Below are 22,013 nucleotides of genomic sequence, written 5' to 3' on the forward strand. Positions count from 1 at the left end.
AAGGAACTTGTAATGTGTGCCTGATAAAATTAACAGATGACTGAGCCTCCTTTCTGTCTCCCACTTCCATAGTATCTTCTCTTTTCAGTCATCAAGGAAAGCAGGTAGCTGTCACTAAAGACAATGGCAAATAAAAGAAGGAGGAAAAAGAGAAGGGGGGAAGAAGAGTTGTGTCCAGGATTAGGAAGGAAGATCTTGCACAAACCATCTTGTTTTATTTTTACTCATTTTTAATCAGTGTTGGTTTTTTTTTTAAAGCATAATTAAGCATGCATTGATCTTACAATAAGCTTTACTTATACAGTAAAATTTGAGCACGTGGTAAATTATGCAGCTCACTATATTAAGCCAGGACTTTCCAGTCCACCCAAAGTTTCCAGTAAAGTTCTGTTTGACCTTTGTATAAAAGACCACCTTTACTAGGTGACTTATTTTTGCTGCCCTCTTGGGTGGTCGAATGAGGCCGATTGCCCTGCTGAACAACATACAACCTTCTTTTTGCCAACTGAACATTACACTGGGATGTGGCTTGGAGGAACAGTTTCTCAATACTATAAACAACGGCTTTCTTGGAACAGCTTGTTGCTGAAGCATAAAGAGAGGTTACTCTTGGTTTAGCCCTCAGTAGCATATGAATTGGTTAAGGAAGTAAGTGTGGCTGACCCACCAAATTACAGTGGCCATAATATAATTAAGTTCAGGATCCTCCCTGGAGGCTCTGAGAAGTATTATTATGACACCAGGCTGAAAGAAAAGGAATTTCTGCAGAGCCAGGAAATTAGTCAGAAGCAGTCTTTGGGGGAAATGTTGCAAAGTCAAAAAAGAAAAAAAAAAAAAAAGAAAAATCAGCAGAAACAGCATAAGAGTGATTCAAGGAAAGGGGCTGGTTAAAATACAGTATTTCGTTATCTTGTGATCCTGAGTATATGAAGTCATTACCTTTCAAAAGAGTAGTGTATCTTGGGATTAAATATGCTATTGGAGTTCAGATGGGAGAAGAAATGGAGGATTAAAGATGTTTTTAAAATGTTGAAAACAAAAGGAAATTAGGAAATGATCCTGAAAGGAATTATCAGGAGGGCTTTTGCTGTTTCCTTATCCATATTAAATTGTGCTTAGAAATAAAGTTTTAATAACAACTTACACTTTAAGATATAGACTTAGTATAGACTATTAAAATGTTATTAAAGATGTGAGTGACTGCATGGAAAGAGAGGGACAAAGGAACGAGAATTGGAGCTGTTTGCTGGCTCCCTCTAAGGCCACAGCACTCAGCAAAGAGCTTGTGTGACTGTCGGATCTTCCCAACAAGACCTTAGTCTGGCTTCAACAGTCAAAGGGACAAAAGGTTTCTCAGAATACGTATGAAAGCCGAAACACTGAAAAGAAAGATGTTGACACTGGATTTCTTTCCAAATCGTTCCTGTTCAAGGCATCACTCTTTATCTCTTAGGCTCCATGACAGATTGGCTTGAAATAAATGATCAAGCCTTCAGGGCAAGGGTGGTCTATTCTTTGGTAATAGACCACAGCTTTGTCATTCCGTGTATTGTGATAGTCAGCCAGTCCTCTTATCATTCATTGGTTACAACTGAATGATGTAGTGGGTAATCCTGCTTATGTCTGTCTGTCTAGGCATCAGCCATCCATGCAATGACTGCTTCGATATCCTAATAATATCCGTGTGTCCTGCCCAGGAAAGCCACATGGCAGTAAACATTGCTTGCATATAAAGTAGGGTGCTTTGGTGGTAGAGGGGAAGGGCTGCCACTCACTTAAAGTATGACCCCACAGATGGTGCTGCTCAAACAAATCAAGGGACTAAATGTAGTATCTGGCAAATCCACCTCTTCTCCAACCAGTCTTCTACGTACTTTGGTTTAGAGTAGACATTAATGCATTGACTGTAAACTAGTATAAACTTAATGCTTAATTTCTTCCAACCTCTTGGCGGGTATTTTAATCTCCTACAAGTAGGAATCAAGAAAATGTATTAGAGATGCTCAAGAATCAGTGAGCCTTAATGGTAAAGGGGAAGCCAACCAATTCTTTCTTTCTATGTGGGGTCGCCCCAGACTAAACTGGTGCTTCTGTGTTTTCGTTCTTGGAACAATCCATCACATCATTTCCCCCCCACCACGAAGCCATGAAAGTCATTTGGTCTAGTTAGCACTTTAGGTGCTTCAGGTGCCTAATAAGTTTTCGGAATCTTTCTGCTATTGACCTCTAGGCCGTTTCAGCATTATCAAAGTTAAGTTTGATACCTTTCACTTCATTTGCATATACCTTTTAACTGGAGAGGGAAGCAGATACGCTGTTTTGAAGTTTTACTGTATTTCAGAGACTTTTTAAGATACACCCCCCACCCTTAATTCTGGGTATGACTATTAATATTCTTATAATTTGGGTATTAATATTCCTATTTTATAGATAAGAAAACTCATGTTCAGAAAAGTTAAGTAGTCTTCCTACGATGTATATCTAGTAACTGACAGAACTAGGATTCAAATTCCCGTCTGTCTGACTCTAGTAATTGTGAAATAACCATCCAAAAACCAACCTGTGAATATTTGAAGACCTTTTGCTCCAGAATCAACACTGATCTCCAACAATCCTGTCTTCAGTGAGCATTCCATAATAAACTAACACAAAGCTAGACTCAGATCATGTTTCTGCTCCCGTCAGCCTCTGTTCCCAAGTATGGGTCAACCTTGAAACAGCTTGTTAAGCAGAAAGAGAAGCTAAGCCCGACTTGGCCTGGAGCTTTGTGATTGTAAAGGAAGTTAAGAGTGGCTTGCCGGAAGAGCCCCAGTTTGATGTCAGTTGACAAAATGTCCTTCTTTAGAATTGGAGAGTCTTTTTTGTTTTTGTTTTTTGAAGTCCCAAGCAGCCAACAGGTGAAAATGCATTATTCATGCAAGTCTTGGGGAAAAGGCTCACCTGTGAATGAGATAAGGCTCTCTCTATCTTAGATGAATGGGGAGTTTGATTTTTCTGCCAAAACAAATGGGGAGTCTAAATATTAGAACTTATAGAGGAGCGTTAGGCCCTTCTAATGTATTTGAAGAAACCTGAGGCTCTTTTGTTCTTTTATTTTCCCAAGTCCACTTCGTAGTCCAAAAGACACATGTCTTGGGGAGCATGTTAAATGTCAGAGAGATATGTCAACTGGTAGACATTAATTAACTCCACCAGATGAAACAGTTGCAGAATGGGATGAATGAGGAAGGGCATCATCTAAGAAGTTATATGCAAGAATAGAAGAACTGAGAATTGTTTCTCATACAGACAACACTTCTCAAGTTTCCTGTCTCCTATTCTGCATAAGTCATCATTACTTGGAGACTGGATGTGGGAAAAGGCTGTAGACATTTTATGGGTTTAAAGTAAGAGCACCAAAAAACTTTAACTATAAATATCATCAGGGCACTCATTTCTCCAACAAGTTTGGTGTGTTATAAATGCCTTCTAGGGCCCATGCCACACCAGTAGGGGGATGTCATTTGGGAGCTGCTTTTAGCTACTTAAACCATTTCAGGGACAGATCAATACTTTCCAAAGAGCTTGGGTCACACAAATGAAAAAAATCTTTTTACAAGTTGTTGGATTAGGTCATAGAGTCGTCTCGGTCCATAGTGTTTAAGCTTCGCCAGCACACGTGCGATTCACAAAGATAGTTTGACTTCAGGGGGCTTTTATTAATGTATTTTATTTCACCCAGAAGGTGTTCTTTATGACAAACAGGAAACCTCACTAAATATAACCCAAAGTTTAAGCAATGGAAAGGCACATAGATGATGTCGTACATTATAAATATTTTTTGTACTTGCTGGTTTATTTCTAAGGAAATTATGAGAGTGACATCATAATGATGACTGACTTTTATTAGTGTTTTTGCTCTGAAGCTCTAGACCACTAGTTATGAAGAAAAACAAATTGTCTAGTGTTATCCCTTAATGCTTTACCTGATGTTTTCTAGTGACATTAATCCTAGGAAGTAATTCTAGGACGACTAAATTATCATCAGTTCTCTTTTACACATTTGTCATGAAAAACAGCATAATAGCAAAGCACACAATTTCTTAAAACTCGTAATGGGACGTAATGACCTTGTATTTTTGTCTAAACTACTGCTTGGATTAGTCTACAAATCAAAGAACAATTTTATTTATTTTTATTGAAGTATAGTTGATTTACAATGTTGTATTAGTTTCTGGTGTACAGCTTTACTGCAGATGCCACACATGAGAAAACCAAATGCCATCAGCAATGCCCCTTCCAGAGCCTTCACCCTGGAAGTCACTTTGTCACACATGCCATCAAATGAGAAACAAATCAGACACTTTATGCGACAACTGTTTTCCACTTGAAACCATCAAAACAGAAACAATAGATTTTCCTATCAAAATGGAAAAATTATGAGTGTTTAGAAAGGATAATTGAGTTGTCATTTCTTTTAGAGCTGGCCTGGTATATTTCAAAAGTGGCGTTTGGTTTGAGGTTATAGCTCTGTTAGGATAATTGATGAATGAATAAATGCTTATTCGTCCCTGGATAGAACCCTAAAGTCTCAATCCTTCCTCCCGCTGACGGATGGCACCCCCGTGCCTACCGCCTACGTGAACTACTGGTCCATCCCTCTGCCCCCCACCATGAGGAAGACAAGGGCTGATTAGTGAGTAACTAAAAGTAAATAAAAATTTTTATTTTGTGCATTTTTCACTAAAAAAGAAATGTTACAAAGTAGAAGTTATAATTCATTTACAATAGGAAAAAGAAAAAAAAAAAAAACCCTGAAGTTCAAGTGTGTTAAATTACTTCCCCAAGGTCAAATAGCCTATAAGTCATAAAGCGGATTCAAATCCAGCTCCCAATTTAAAACCCACATTTATTTCACTGTGCTGACCTTGTGCCCTCAGATCTCCAAAACTCTCCACAATCAGGGCAAGAATGGGAGAGTTGGGTGCACCTTTATACTCTTCCGTTGCATTTCTTTTCTCCCAAAGAATCATACCCAATATTAATAAAGTGTCTCTCTGGGAGATGATGCTGTTTCTTTCCTTGGATTTTTCTCTCTTCTCATTGTCTGGCCCCCGAAGTCTCAGCTTGAATGTCCATCTTCAGAGAGGCTTTCCCTGACCCCCTGGTCTAAATTAGATTTTCCCAATATGCTTTCCCAAAATGCAATTATGTATTTGTTTGAAGGCTTACTTGTCCAAAGTTCCTATCCCCAACTAGACCATGGTAGCCCAGCCATGGCATAGAGCAACTGGCCAACTTTTGCTGAGCATCAGTCGTGCGTCGGGGCCCACTCTGCACTCTGTTAACTACCTCCCAACAACTTATGAGACAGGAAATGTCCCTATTTTGAAGGTGGTTCAACTGGGACAAGAGAAGCTAAGTAACTTTCTTATGTCAAGAAGCTAGCAAGTGGAGGAGCCAGATTGCAAAACTAGGCAGTCTAAATCCCTGAGCCCATCCTCTTGACATAAATGAATAGTAATGTGATGCATCATGACATGGGAGCAGCTGGCCCGCCATATTTACCCCTTGAAGATGGAGTGGATGCTGGAATCTGAGGGCGGGAGCTGTGCAGTGAGGGAGGATAGATGCTGACGACGTTATAGATGATGAAAGTGGGTGCTGGCAGTCGAGAAAGTGGAACCTTTATAAACACCTCATTTGCCCTATGATTTACAACCAGGAACTTATCTCTACCTGGAGATTTTGTGAATTAAAATGGGACGATGAACGTTCCATCAGTTTTGTCCACATTGCTACAAATGTTGAATTATAACCGTATTAGAAAACTCTGTTCTTGTTTGGCTCTTCCCAAAGTTAACTAAGAATACAATCTTAGGCAATTTAATTATCAGAAGTTTCCACAGATTCTGCCTTTTGATCCAAAATTATATTATCCAGAAATACATAAAGTATGCTTTCCATTATATTAAGAATTATAGGGAACAGAGCTTCCTTTGCGCTGAAAACTGTCCTACTGGTGAAACTTCTATGAAAAAGGTGAACAGACAGACACTGTCCTTAAAACAAATCTTCATGTATTTGAGGCAAGTTATGTGCTCTCAGATTTTTTTTTTTTTGAAATTAAGAAATCCAAGCCCTCCCTTAGTCTTTTTTGATAAATCCTATTTTACAATTACTTTCACATCTTTAATCTGGACTTCAGGTTTTTTCAGATATCTATAATATATAGTTCCCACACTTATTCTATCTTAATGCAATAATATCATACTTTCCTGATTACAGAAAATATGAAACTGAAGAAATTTATATTTTAAATTGTCACATAGTTTAATATTAAAGATGCATTTCCCAGAAATATATATTAATTGCTTTTATTCAGAGTAGTATAAATATGTACTATATCAAATTTCAAAAAGAGTTGCTTACTTTGGATATCTGAGGCATAGCAAACATTTGTTTTCTCAATGTTGATTTGTAACTAATGACATTTTGGAATAAGAATGATTTTTTAATGTAAAAATGAAAATTTAGATTGAACATTTTTTAGTGTTGCTGTGTTGCTAGCATTCTGCATCTGATCATTTTGTGAAGTAGTGATTCATGAAAATATCAGAGATTCAAAGATTTGGTTTTGCGATCTTGGTCAATGGCAAAGTTTAATTGACATCTAAATCATGCACATACAAACTGTACTCAGAAAATAATTTCAAAAGTACCATAATTTTTACATGACCTTGAAGTTGCAGCAATCTATTGCATAACTTTTCAAGAGAAGTCACAGAGAGGAAACCTCATATTTTCTTAAATTTATTAGTGTTCCTTGGTGGTCTAAACAGTTGGGATTTTTTTCAAGGTTTCTCTTCAAGGCAATAATCTTACTTAATTCTTTAATGTTTGTTCTCATATAAGTCAGTTTAAGTTCTTCTTTAGAGTAACAATAGGAAATATATAATGGCATAGAGCAGTGAAACATGACTAAAAAACTCAAGTATCCTAGTGTTATATTTCTATGTAATGATGTGAAGATAATGCTTTTAGCTGCATGACCACCATATTAGCCACACATCATAAAAAACAAACTTTATAAAAGTAACAGGTCAAATTCATTTAAGACAGTTTTTACCCTTAGCTAGAGTTAAGCATTAATCCTTAATATTGTGATTTTTTTCTGTCATTGAAAGGACCTTGAATCTTCCATTTTCCAGCAGGAGAAAAAAGATTTTTCAAACTACAAAGGTACAAGTCAGGGGAAAATATCAGGGAAGCATTCTTTATATTCCTGGGCTTAATGTTTTAAATAAAGTGTCAGACTTAGTGCCTCAAAGATTTTAGCTTTAAGGATGGTAAATGAAATCTTATGAGGCCATTTTCTTTCTTTTGTTTCAGTATGAAAATTTAATATTTCTAATAATTTTATTTAAAATTTACTTTTATTCTTATAAAACTTAATAGTCCTTAACTTTGTTAGACCTTTATTAATAAACTATGAAAAATTATTTTTCTTTATTATAGACCAAGTCATTCTAAGAAAGAGATTTCCAAACTGCGAGTCAAATGAGGGACATTTCTTACCCATTAAGTAAAATACATTTTGGGAATTTGAAGGCGTTAAGGTACTTTCTAAATCGTCTTCCTTCTTCCAAAGGAATCATTTGCTTCCTAACAAGGTTTGCCCAATATTTGTCAACCTAACAATTTTTTAAAAATATTTATACTTTAAGAATGATCCTAAGGAAATCCTTGAGAGAGTGAGAGAATGGAAAACTGAAATCCCCTAAACATAAACAAATATTTACTTTATTCTGCAGTGTCGTCAAGTCTTTGGGGATATGCATTTTTTTTAATGAATGTATATACTCTCACATGTTCTGGATAATCTTATATTTTTGCTTAGTTCATAACTGGATATTCAAATTTGACTCTAAACTCAGTGTCTTTTTAAAATTAATATAAGTATCTGTTATATCAGTCCATATTGCTCTGAGGTAATTTTCACAGCTGTTTGGCAATATCAAAGTTGCGTATTTTTCTATCACAAATCTTGGAAGTGTGTTTTCACATAAAGTTTGTTTTTTGTGGGAAGGAAATATTGTGATTTGTCATCAGTATTATTGGAGATCACAGAAATGTTGGGTGAATTTGTTTCTCCCTTTCCTTTTATTTGTTTACTAAAGAAATTAGTTTAACTTTAGAGCCTATGAACTCTAAATACATATATTTTTTAACTAAAAAAGAAAAAGATTTCTGCAGTGGCCAAGTATGTATGTTTCAATCCTGGAATAAAAACTCAGATTACCCCGTCTTGGAAATCATTCATTAAGGAGCCACTGGTAACACATACCATCTAAATCTGCTGAAAAGATATAGACAGATCTTTATCAAAACTATGTGGTAAGCCTGGTGCTAAATATAAGTATAAATGTGCCTTTCCATGCCTGCAATTTTCTGAAGTCCAAAAGTTCTTCGGATGGTAGCAGGCAAGATAATACTTCCTCTACTTAATTTAAATGCATTCCTCATCTGATTCAAATGTAGGGCTACACATTCTCTACTTCAAAAATCACATTCCCTTCCCAAATCTTACTATTTTATGGATCAGATAGATTTGAGGCTGGCTCTTGCCTCTCTGTCCATTGTAGTAGCTATGTCTTCCATTCACATGGCACGTTGGAATTTACAAAGTGGTTTTACATTCGTTGTCTTCTTTGATTATCTGAGGGGCTTTATTAGAGGGAGAAAAAATATTTACCGAGGAGTTTTCATTTGCCTCTATCACATTAAATAACCAGGTAAACGCCTCGAAAGGATTGTTGAGTGTGCTACTCTGTTTTTTGGTGGTATACTAGTTTTCATGTATTGTTTCATCTAAAATCCAGTTTAAAAAAAAAAAACTCTTTCCTCTCTTTAATTAATGATTTATTTAATTATTTTGAACCCCTGTCTAATTCACAAAAAGATTTGGGTGCTTTACATTGAAAGGAACAGGTCTGATAGAATTGTAAAGCAAGAGAGAAAAGATAAGAGCGCCACACTGCGGGAGGGAGGTGTGATAAAAGAGGTGTGAAGGAGAGTAGAAATGCTTCGCAGTGGTGGTCCGGGGTTTGCCAGCGCTAACTGTGCTCCTCCTTCTCACACCGAAGTCAGAGATATTAAGTTGCCAGTTTGAAATCGGCCATGGTGAGAGTATTTACACCGCGGAAATGTACACAAGCCAGGATTTTTATTTTCCAGATAGTCGGTTTATCAATGGCCCTAAAGCCTAAATTAACCGTTGTGTTAAAATAACTGATGTATAAGCTTCATTTTATTCTCCTGCAGAGCTTTGTAAACTTAAGCAAGACTGTTTCAATACTGCCTCAGTCCATGAACAATGGGTGCTGATGAGGGAATACAATCAGTTTTGTGTTTGTTCATGTCTTCCTTTCGGAACTATTTGGAGGGCGGCGGTGGAACAGTATTGTTGACGTTATTTTTCCTCCAATCAGATGATCTTTACTTTGTGACTTCCGGTTGTACATTTTAGGCAGGTTACTCAAATCTTCCATGCATCTGTGTCTCTAATCCAGAAAATAAAGATAATAATAAAATAGTATTAAGCTTTATAAAGGTATACAGTTTAAACAATATAATGCTTGCAAATTACTTAGCATGGTCTCTGGTATAAAGTAAGAGCTCAATACATGTTACCTTTTATGATAAGGCTTCCACTGGCATAGATGAGATACTTTCTAAGACACTAGAAATGCCAAGATAAGGTCCCTGCCCTTAAGAAGCTCACAGTTAGGGAGGGTATAGCTCAAGCAGTAGAGCTCATCCTTAGCATGCATGAGATCCTGGAATCAATCCCTAGTACTTCCTAAAAATAAACAAAGCTTAATTATCCCCCTCCACCAAAGTAAAATAAATAATACAACAAAAAAGAGTAATGCTATTTAAAAAAAAAAAAAAAAAGAAGCTCATAGTCTAGAGGAGAATTGGTTTAGTTCCTAATTTACATATTACATAAATTACATACATTTTGCTGTGCCTAACAATGTAGCTGCCCAATACTTCACTCATTTACAGTTCAGTCTAGAAATGTGTTTTCTTTCTTTCTTTCTTTTCTTTCTTTTCTTTCTTTTCTTTCTCCTTTCATTCTTTCTTTAGTTGAAGTATAGATGATTTATAATAGTGTGTTAGTTTCAGGTACACAGCAAAATATATATATATACATATAATTTTTTTCAGATTATTTTCCACTATAGGTTATTACAAGAAAGTGAATATCCTGTGTTATACAGGAAATAGACACTTTTTAAAATCTAAGGTCCAACAAGTATTAAACCTGTAGCTTGTAACAGAAGAGTTTAGTATAGTCATAGTCTTTTTTAATTATCATTTTTATTCATTTTTAACTCCATGAATACTCTTGGTTTCTTGTCAAACTATTGTTCATTTATTTTCACGTACCCTAAACATACAGCATAAGAGGTTTGCTTTCTCTAAGTGTTGCCAACACCCCTGTACATTTCCTTCTTCAAAAAAGTGTTGAGTGCTAGGATTTGGGGGTGTTTTTTCTTCTGGTTTTATTGAGATGTAATTGACATACAGCATGCATAAGTTTAAAGTTACAGCATCATGAAATGATGACCACAGTAAGTTTAGTGAACATCTATCATTTCTTATAGATACAAAAGTAAGAAATAGAAAAAAATTCTTAGAATTTTGTTTCTAAGAGGAATTTACACTTTTTGTAGCTTTAGTATTTTATTATTATTTCAAATAGATGTTTCATGCATTTTGGTTTTAATATTTTTAAGTTTAATTTGAAGCATCTTTTCTTTTAGAGTAGATGTTTTGGAGAACTGAACTTTGGGATGTCACAGGTATTATTAACTCTTGACACACACTGAGTCAGATAGTCCCTAGTGCTCAGGCCAGTCCCTGAGAGCATATGGGATTCCTCGGGTAGCACGTGGAAAGGTTCCACTGCAGCTAACTGCTGCATGGACAGTGTAAAAGGGACAAGCCAATCCACCATGTAATGTGCCATACTGGGTTAGAGGTCACAGTTCAAACAGGTAAAAACTTAGGGAAAAACAGAAATATGGAAGTTGATTCCATCTGACAAACATAAAATTTGTGTAAAATAAATCGTGTACACCCACACATAAAATAGTGTGACCGTAACAGTTTTTACAAATATAACTGAATATCTGTGTACTTTTTTCCCTGTAGGCGGGAGATGTCAAAAGAACATTAGTATATGGAATGAGAAGCAGCTGGGAAGCTGTAAATTCTAGAAAAGAATCACCTTTAGTATCTTCCCTCTGTGTTGGTTGGAACTTAAACCCAGTGTAACTGATTTATTTTGTTTATGTTTGAAAAGAGTGAGGAGGAGAATTGTTGAAGAAGGTACTGTGACTTGGAGATAGCTGGTCTGCATCTAGATTATCTTCCATCCTCTCATGTGTACTTTTCTAGTCTGTTTTTGCATTTGCTATACCTTCAGAAGATAAAATGTGCAATCCTAAACATAGATTTGACATGGACCAATTGGTCCACAGCAGAAATCATATTCCCCTTAAGACACATCCTAAAAACTCTGAATTGCCGTGTATCTTCTAGCGTCTCTCCAACTTCATTCGAAGGACAGACCTCCCTTTGGGGGGAGTGTGCTCAGGGTAGCCATGGCTCCTGCCAGCACGTGAAGGCTGTAAATACTTTCTTTGAGAACAGGAGCAGTGGGAAGTACTATTAGACAGAAGTGAGGCCTTGAAGGGACAAGACAGTGCCTGGAAGAGCATTCAGTCATCAGGAAACCGAGAGAGTAGTTGAAGGAAGTTAAAGACTTCTCTAAAAGAAAAACCAAATCTGGAAAAATAGAGGAAATTTTAAAGAAATGGGGAGAATTAGTACCATATGTGATAGGGTCTTAGTGTATTGTGGCTGCTTTCATGCTCAGAGTACAGTGAAGGGAAGAAAAGCCGAAAGAGTGAATAATAAAATGGCACAAGATATTTTATAAAAATGTTGATTTCCAAAGTAAAATTTGTGTGAGTACCAAATTATTCCAAGTATAACTTCAACTTCTTCGATAGAGTTGACCATGACCTTCTCCCTAGAGAGGAGGATGAGCTAAAGAACCTCTCAGATTTTTTCTGGAATGTCTTCTGATACCAGATGACAGAGTTGGGGTTTTTTGTTTTGTTTTGTTTTGTTTTTTCTCACAGCAACCAATTCTCCAACACCAAGTGGGTGTTCAACAATTCAGTTCCATTCTGACACTAACTCCCTGGAGTTAACCTTGACCCCATGGATTAAGAGCTCAGTCCTACAAGACTATCTCTGTTCCAAGCACTGGCTTCGCACATTTCTGCCCAAATGACTACAAATTCAGGGGTTCTTACCAGCTCCCCCGCAAACTTAGTCACTCATAGAACAGCTCACAGAACTCAGGAAGCTGCTTTACTTACTATTACTGGTTTATTATGAAAGCTTCAGCTCAGGATCAGTCAGAGGGCGGAAGAGACACATAGGGAAAGGCATGGGGCTGGGGGGACGTGGAGCTTCCATGCCCTCTCTGGGCATGCCACCCTCCAGCACCTCAGTGTGTTGGCCAACCTGGAAGCTCTCCAAATGCCATCATTTAAGGTTTCATGGAGGCTTCATTAAGTAGATATGATTGATTCCATCATAGCCATTGGTGATTGAACTCAACCTCCAGTCCCTCTCTCCTCCCTGGAGGTTGGAGGGTGGGACTGAAAGTACTCATCCTTTAATTACCTTTGTTGGTTCCTCTGGCACCAGCCCCCTTCCTGAAGGTATCTGACGGTCCACCAAGAATCACTTCTTTAGCATAAACTCAGGTGAGATTGACCATTAGCAAGGACAAAAGATACTCCTGTCACTCAGGAAATTCCAGTGGTTTTAGGAGGTCTGTGCCAAAAACCAGGGACAAAGACCAAGTCTATTTTTCATTATAGCACAGAAACAAATCATGCAGCCCCTCCCATAAGCTAACTCAGGGTCCTCAGGGGATTGACTCTTCTTCTGAGACCAAATTAGACTTTTGGAATTATTGAAAAGCACTGCTTCCTGTCTTTTCCAGGTGTTGTGAAGAAATTAATACTATACAGTGTGTTTTGAAACTTACGAACTAAGCAAAATAAGTTTTAGTGAGATTAAAATCCTCCAGTTAGTAGAAACAGTTTGCTCATGTTGAAATTTTTCCTTCTTTGCATCCTGGGATTAATACAGTTTTGCTCTTGACTGAATTCATATATGCTCACATGTTATCTAATGGTCTCCACCTTCTCTTCAATTCTGAAAAGTGCTTTCACTTCACTCCGAAGGGTGTTGGTTGATCTTGCAACACGGACAGCTAAGAGAGAGTGATTGCTGTGGGAGAGCTTTCCCTAAGTATCTCTTTATGAATTTGTGGGTGAACTTCACCAGTCTCCTCTTTCAGGGCACTCACAGTAGGGCATGGCCAAGATGGTTCAAGGCATCAGTGCTTTGGATCCTTTTAAAACACAGATTAAAGTAGACATGTAGTAGACCAAAAAAGAGTAATGCTCTTTCCCAAAAGATGTCCTCAACCTAATCTCCAGAACCTGTGATTATGTTACTTTACCTGGCAAAGGGGAATTCAAATTACACTGGATTATCTAGATGAGTTCAGTGTCATCACAAAGTCTTAAAAGTGGACGATGGGGCAGAGAAGGTCAGAGCGATGAGATTATGAGGATTCAGCCTACCATAACCAGCTTTGAAGATGGAGGGTAGAGGGCACCAACCAAGGATGCCACATGGCTTCTTGAAACTGGAAAGGGAAAGGAAGTGGATTATGCCCTAGAGCCTCCAGAAAGCAGCCCAGCTCTGCAGACACATTTATTTTAGCCAGGTGAGACCCATGCTGTAGTCTAACCTACAGATTTTAAGATAATAGATTTGTGTTGTTTCAAGCCACTGTGTTTGTGGTGATTTTTTTTTACAGCAACAATAGAAAACGAAGACACCTGATGTTCTGTTTGAATTAACAATTCTCAGACAAATTTATTTCTCTTGTCTGAACAGCGAAAGGTTCCGGTCTCAGAAGCACAGGTTTGCTTGAGTGGTCCACACTGGTCTCCAAGTCCTCTTGCTCCTTTCCTGACACGTGCTAGCAAAACATAGACATTTGGATCACAATTAACAAAGGAAATGCCATAACCTGCCTTATAATAAAAGTATAGACTTTATAGAGAATTAAAAATACCACCCCTCGGTTCTTATGTTAATCCTTAGAAGCCCTTTCGTTATTAAGAGAACAACAGTTCTGCTGGAGGCCTTCACACCTGTGTGCCTGGGGCATGTATGTAAGTTAAGTTAGAAGGTGGTCTTGTGTTGGCAGAAACTCTGCCTAATTTTCATGTAATTTATCTGTTATAAAACCAAGCTTTTTTTCTTTTTCCCATCATGTTTTACAGTAGAGAAAGCTCAGTGATAATATACTAATTAACCTTTGTGTCGGAAGTTACCCAGAACATGTGTTTATTCTCTTTAATACTTGTATTTTGGGCCCTGCGTATTTCTAATAGCACAGCACTGTTTAAGATCCCCCTCCACAAAACCCCAAATCAGCATCATAAGAAAGTAGGAGGGGGGGTGAAACAACTAAAAACTTACTTTGTTATCTGCTTCCATGCAAAAATTCCTGGAGGGCAGGAATTCATTTTTATTGATTATCTTATCCCTGGTGCCAAGTACAAGGTCTAACGCGTAGTAGGCATTCAATAAATATTTGTCGAATGAATGTTAAATACAAAAATTTTTGTCAAGGCAGTATCAAGGAATATCTTGAACTCAGCAGTGTGTTGTTTAATTTACATTCCCTGGCTTTCTGTTTCATTGCCGTAGGCCCGTTGGGTACACTGCTGAACTTGAACCTAGTCACTTGCCAAATGGTCACCAAGAAAACTATGCAAAAATGAGAAACAGTGCTTCCAGTTCAGTGCTGTCCAGTCCCGTTTCCTAAAATGCACAAGTCAATTGTCAAATATAAAATGTTAAAACAAATTTTAAATAAGTTGGAAATCAGAAAAAATTAACTTTAACCACATTGAAAGTATGAAGTTAATGTTTTCTTTAAATACCATCATGAAAGACCATGCCCCACAAGTTCTCTTAAAAAAGAAAAAGAATTCTTTCTGTCACAATCATTTTATGACTACCTGTCTTTTTCAACAGATGCTTCATTTCCTTCAAAGAATCTTCCTTAGTCAATTGGTTAGAACTTTGAGGTGCTCACCAGGGAGGAGTTTACCTCAAAACTATGGGACTAGATCTGATCTAGGATTTACACGAAAGTCATTGATCCTCTTTGTTTGGGGTTTTGTCTCTTTTCTGCTGACTGTGTGAAATTGTTCCTGAGAGCTGAATGATAATCAGAATGGCAGTGAACTACTTATTCAAAGTCCCTAAGGAGGGTTTTATGATTTATTCTGAAACATGGGTTAATCTCAAGGCTCCAAAGTGTATAGAGATATTATCTTCAAATCATTCGACTACCTGATTTTTAGGAGTCATTGGTGCTTGGTGAGGGTCTGTCCAGAAGTTGATGTGGTACTGGGAGGACTGAGCAAGGGGAAGGGACAAAGGGAGAAGCTCGTTGTAGCCTCTGAAGATGCTCAGATGAGAGTTCAATCAGTGAGCTTGGGGGGAAAAAAAAATTACCCAAACAGAGGAAACCCTGACATCTCGCTTATAAATTACTTGTTGCCCATTTGGTTCTAGTAGTGATGTGTGCTCCTAGAAGCATAAGGTATACACAAAGGGTTTCTTATCAGTAATGAAGTACAAAGTATAATGTGAATAGTTTGGACACATTGCTGCTTTTCACATGGGGAAGGATAAAATATTTTGGACATTGAGTTAACAGTTTTCAAAACTATGCTGTTAGAAGTCACTGTCGTTTTGAAAGGTGTGGCTCCCCGCACCACGGGTCTTCCTTTGCCATTCTACAAATATGTTTTTCTCCCTTTTTAACCAGCTTGGCTGAACTAATTAATCACTAGAGGTTCCTTCTCCCCAGATGCTCACCAGAAACAGTTCAATAATTTGACATTTCTGGAAGGCTGCATGGTTTTAATTCCATCAGGCTACACATAATGAGGGGAAGGAGGAAGGGGAAAGTCAGTAACATCGACACAAGGGCTTCTTGCTGAGCCTGGGAGAGCTGGGCTGCTGGCTTCCGTCCTGCCTCCAGGGGCCAACACCCCGGCTCTGATGCCGATGAAGACGATGCTTGAAGCAACCATAGAGGACCTGGAAGCGTCAGATGTCTCGTGGTGTTTCTGGCAGTGTGGCCTCTGACCCTGCTCCAAAGTTAAGGCTTAAACACCCAATCGACGTATTCTCCATGCTTGTGATTGGTCAGTAACATACTTTGAATGGACAGCGTAACTCTGAAGGCTAATTCAAGCTATGTGAGCCTACTAATATTTTAATCTCCTGACAGCAGTCATACATGTCTCTTTCCCAGTCTCTGAACATTTAGGAGTTGTGTTATCCTAGATAATTTTAAAAGCTAGTTTCGAGAGACACTCTAGAATATTTACATAAAACATTAAATTTTGTCCTCAATATAATTATGAGAGTATTTCTCTGAAATGACTTAAAAGTAATTAGTCATGTGTCTAAACCCCCCACAACACTACTTTGCACCTAGAAGTTGACTTTAAAAACATGAAATCATATGTAATGATTAAACAAATGTAAATCCTATAACCTGAAAAATTCAGGATTATTGACATTTTTTAAATGGCTTTCTTGATTTATTTTCTTGTCATTCAAATGTCTCACTCTCTTTCTATATTTGGCACTTTATTAGAAGTCAGTGGTGCCCCCCCCAAAACATTCACACAATAAGGACATCTCTAAGGTGAACTTCCATCACTTGGGGATTTATTTAAATCCCTTTGCCCGTCCATCTTTCTCTTGTGCGTGAATCCTACATTCCTAATTCCCGAAAAACCAGCCAGCACAGTTTTAAACCATGTTGCTTTCCAGCTCAAACTGTCTTTCAGATGATTTGATTAAAAGTTACAAAAGACCTACTTTCAACAAAAGCTTCTTATAAGGGAACACAAACTTTTGTGAAGTGGGCGTGCTGTACTTACCCTGCATTCACAGATTTAGGGGGAAATATGTGCGGAAGGAGAATTAATCACGAACTAAATCCCCACCCGAACCCCCCAGGGCCTCCTTATACATCCATCAAGGAGGTTTAGACATGCAGGGGCTTTTCTATGACCGAATCTTACTTACACATCCCTGCTTTCTACGTCTCATCAGAAAGGCAAGAGATATTTGTTTAATGAAGATAGAAGAAGAAAAACAGCAACGTCGAGCCAATGTTAAAATCGTCGTAGCAAGACAATCCAAAAAACAGAGGCTTATTCATAAATCACAGTCAGAGAGCCTTACCCTTCAGTGAGATTGTTCCTTTGCCTAAAATTAAAATTAAGCATATGGTGATATTGCAAATGAAGAGGCTGACTTTTTAGATTAGTATGAAGAATCATTTGGTAGTTCTGGGATCTTTGCATCCACTTTATTATTTATACTCTCTTAAAGTCTGAATGTTTCTGCTTTGGATGGCATGCATTTGAAGGAGTTTTTCTCTAATCCAGGAATTAAAACTATGTTTATTAAAAGCCCGATTTTATGCCTAAAACTGTAAATTCACAAATCCATGTAGCACACAAACTACAAACAGTTCTGTGCTTTGCTAGTAACACATGCTCTTCCAGGGGACAAAGGCCGGAGAGTGCGTCCATGATTGAGCATGACCTTGTAAAGAAGTTACAGTATTAGAGATTTATTTGTCCTCTAACTCTTCCGAGGAGTGACTGACAGCTGTTCACCATAGGAGATGTTGTGATGTTTAGTGGAATAGCGTGTGGAAGGTGATGTCCTAGTGACAATTGTAACATTCAGTTTCTGTCACATTTTTCTCCACTGTGTATAGCCCGTCAGGCTACAGAGAAAGGGCTCCCTGGCTTACTAGCACATGAACTTGAAGTCTCTGATCTAGATAATTTTAGATACTTTGATTTCATTATAGAAATTCCTAGACTACTTGTGGGATAAAACAAATGCCGAGACCATATTGAGTTTCCTCAAGCTGAATTAGCAGAAAATAAAGATAAAATGCCTTTCTATTTAAGAAACATGATGATGTTTTAATTGTTACAGCATTTGGCATGCCTAATGTATACAATTCTTGACATTCATATAATAACAAAAGAAATTTGTTTGGGATTTTTCTTTTATTTCCAAGTGTCCCCTTTCCTTTTGAGTATTTCTCCCACCCCCATCCCAGCCCTGGCTTTTAGCTCACTTCTCATTTCTCCCTCTTTCTGTAAAGAAAAACTCTATCCAGGGAAGGGAGACATGTAAAAATACCTCATTTCTATGTAGATAGGGCCAAGGCTGCTTATTACCTTGCTATGACGAGCAGACCACCATGGTTGTGACAACTGATGTAGCTGCCTCCAGGGTAAAACAAAGGTTTACATATTACACAAGCAATTTAACTGTTTTCTAAACATATTGCCAAGACAGTGGGAGTTGGCAGCCCACACTGTGTTTTAGGTTTTGGAGACTTGGATTGGAAGTGACTGCTGATTACGAACCTTTTTATTTGTCTTCTGTGAACTGCAAGCAACCTAGTAACCCAGCAAAGAATTCTTCACAGCACTTAAACTTGTCTTCCGAGCTCCCCCAGATTCCATACACAAATCACTCGACAAAAGTGGTGTACTCATAGATAACCGTGCAACGCAATTGTCTCCTTCCAACCCTTAAAGAGTTCCGCAAAGTGAAATGTTTTATAATCCTTTTTGTGCAGTAGGCAAGGAAGAAAAGAAAAGAGTTTGGGCAAAGATTATCCAGAAGAAAGAAAGAGACTCTTTTGGGGGTTCCAGTTGAAACACAATAAAGAACATAATTAACTTCACAATTCTTTGTGTTTTTCATTTGACTGCAGGGAGGAGATGAAAGAGGACTGCTAAGCCTTGCATTCCATCCCAATTACAAGAAAAATGGAAAGCTCTACGTGTCTTATACCACCAACCAAGAACGGTGGGCTATGGGGCCTCACGACCATATACTGAGAGTTGTGGAATACACAGTATCCAGGTATCACTGAAAGTCATTTAGCCTTATTTTCTCATCTGCCCTTCCTAATTTTTTGTTTTGATGTTACAAATGATTAACCGTAAGGTGGCAATAATTAAACCACCATCTCCATCTTGCTTAAAACCCCATATGGCTCTTTCAGGAAAATTGTGGACAATGGTAGCTTTGGCACCTGCCCTGCAATTCTCTTGCCACCTAATGTCACTTCAGAAGAAACCTAGAAAATAATGTGATTTCTCAGTCATTTTTATCTGCTGCATTTTAAGTATATGTTTGCTTATTTATGGGCCAGGTGTTTGCGTCCCTGTTTGTGTGCTACTTACTTTCTGCGGATCCACCTTACGTCTTTAACAATCGTGGTTTGCTCCCTCCTCACCATGTAGGAAAAACCCCCATCAAGCTGACCTGAGAACAGCCAGAGTGTTTCTTGAAGTTGCAGAGCTTCACAGAAAACACCTGGGAGGCCAGCTGCTCTTCGGTCCCGACGGATTTTTGTACATCATCCTCGGTGATGGGATGATCACACTGGACGACATGGAAGAAATGGATGGATTAAGGTAAAAAAAAAAAAAAAAAAAAAAAAAAATGGTTCCCCTTGATGTTAAAATGTTTTAAGTGCCAGGAAAAAGAGTCAGAATCAGTGAGCTGAGAACTGTCTTTGAGTTGTATCACCTTGGTTAAATATTTCACTTTTACTATCAGCGCCTGCATTTATAAGGTGAAGGGGAATTCAGTAAACATGCTGGTGTAATATTTTTGAAAGTCGCTGTACCGAGATGTCCTGTAACGAGCTCCCGCTGCCTAGTCTGGTCAGCAGCTGCGGCTCGGCCGCCCCGCGCGGCCACGCTGCCTTCAACACCTCTTGAGACGGACAGCACCGTCCAGCCGAGCTTTTGGGGGGCATTAAACACGTGGATTGGCCAAAAAAAATTTAGAGGACGGATGCAGAAACAGGACGCCACTGATGCTGCAGCCTCTGGGCACCCTTGAGCCTTGTCTGAAATCAAACTTCCCTCGGTTTCATTTCCCACGATATGGAATTTTGAACTTCAGTAATTTTGTCTCGAATGATGGGGAGGGGGAGTTCTTTTATCCGTAGAGCAATACAACAGAAACGGAAAGCACTTACGTGGTCCTCCGATTCCTCAGTGACTTCACGGGTTCTGTGCTGCGGCTGGACGTGGACGCAGACGTGTGCCACGTGCCTTATTCCATCCCCAAGAGCAACCCGCATTTCAACAGCACCAACCAGCCCCCCGAAGTGTTTGCCCACGGCCTCCACGACCCCGGCAGGTGAGACAAGCCTCTCCTCTCTCCTTCCCGACAGGGATTCGGAAAGGGGGGGAGGGAGAAGGTTTCTGAGCCCACAGCAGCCGAGAGTGGTGTCCAAGGTTGTTTCTCTATAACACACCAGGTCATTATCTCACCCAGTATTTTGCCCTCTGTCTGCTAGTAATGTGTGAAGCAGACTGAGAAGGCAGCTCAGACAGGGAAGAGGACAATTTCATGGAGAGAAAAATCGCCTTAGCATTTTGGAGGGCTGTTATGAGATAAACACTGTTGGACCAATGTCATGATTAAGACAAATCAAAACAGTTCTGAGAGATAATGAACCTTGAATTTGTCTCCTTCAATCCTTCTAAATGTTAATTTCCTTATACATGAAATGGGGCTATTAATAGCCACCTGGCAAGGATGCTGTAATGATTAAATACAAATCTGTAAGTGAAGCACCAAGTAGAGTGTCTGACATACCTGGTAGATAAATTATAGTTCTTATTATCATAGCTTCACTTAATGTATTTCTCAGTGTCATTTGTAAGGAGTTGAGCTAAATGTAAACCTTGTTTTCTTGAAAAAAAAAATTACGAATACCAGAGGAATTCAGATTGACTGTTTACCACAATGAATCATAAAGAAAGGACCACTGAGAAGTATGTGCGGAGGTGGGGTGGGGAGTTTGGGATTAACAGATACAAACCACTATACACAGAATCGATAGACAATGACCTACTGTACAGCACAGGGAACTATAATCAATATTTTATAATAACCTATAATGGAAAAGAATTTGAAAAAGAACATATATGTATAACTGAATCACTACGCTGTACACCAGAAATGAACACCGCTTTGTAAATCAACTATACTTCAATTTTTAAAAAATTAACAAAAAGAAGTATGTAGAGTGAGAAATTTGGTATACACTTGAAAAATGCTAGGAAGTATATAGTATAGCAATTCTGTGATGAAAGTTTCATCCAATCTGTGGTCTGTTATTCATACTAAGGGGTATCTGGCCACATTTATTCATTTACTAGTTAAGTTATTATTGCTATTTAATGTTTATTGAGTGTTCACTACGTGCAAGGTGAGTATTTCTCAAACTTTTTATTTTTATAATCCCTCCTGCCCTTCATCTCCCCTCCATCAAAGTCCAAGTCTACAGTTCATTTCCTTTTTGGCATCTCGGCAGACCTTAAAATCTGTGCGACAGGGAATACTTAAGGTGGGTTCAGGATGTGGAGGAAACTGTCACATTCCATTCCTATAGCTCAGAACGCGTGGATACCACCACAAAGCAGCACTTTGAAGTCGAGCAGCCTGAGTCACCACAATCCCACTGCAGCCTTCATGCCACCTTCCCGGGGGGTCCCGGACCCTCAGTGTAAAAACACAGGGTGAGGTGCTTTATAGCCCTTTCGTGTGGCGAGATGCCTGAGCTGTGGAGTCTTACCTCCTCGGGCGGTGGAGGGCTGATGGAACAGCTTGCTTCCCTCCAAGAGTATTTCAAGCAGAGGAGGATTTAATAAAGCAGAAAAGAAACAAAAATCATTATTGGCTAAAAGTAAAGCTGGCTTGTA

The 22,013-nt window shown here is 38.5% G+C and overlaps 1 protein-coding gene across 1 annotated transcript in view; it reads left to right on the forward strand.

The window, feature by feature from the left end:
• HHIP (hedgehog interacting protein) overlaps positions 1-22,013 on the forward strand; it is a 92,554-nt gene that overhangs the window by 36,226 nt on the left and 34,315 nt on the right. Inside the window, exons 5-7 of the mRNA XM_006187214.2 lie at positions 18,998-19,149; positions 19,533-19,706; positions 20,299-20,442. Of these exons, the coding sequence (XP_006187276.1) occupies positions 18,998-19,149; positions 19,533-19,706; positions 20,299-20,442 (470 nt within the window). The remainder of the gene's footprint in view (positions 1-18,997; positions 19,150-19,532; positions 19,707-20,298; positions 20,443-22,013) is intronic.

The sequence above is a fragment of the Camelus ferus genome, chromosome 2, assembly GCF_009834535.1.
Source record: "Camelus ferus isolate YT-003-E chromosome 2, BCGSAC_Cfer_1.0, whole genome shotgun sequence".
Classification (NCBI taxonomy): domain Eukaryota; kingdom Metazoa; phylum Chordata; class Mammalia; order Artiodactyla; family Camelidae; genus Camelus; species Camelus ferus.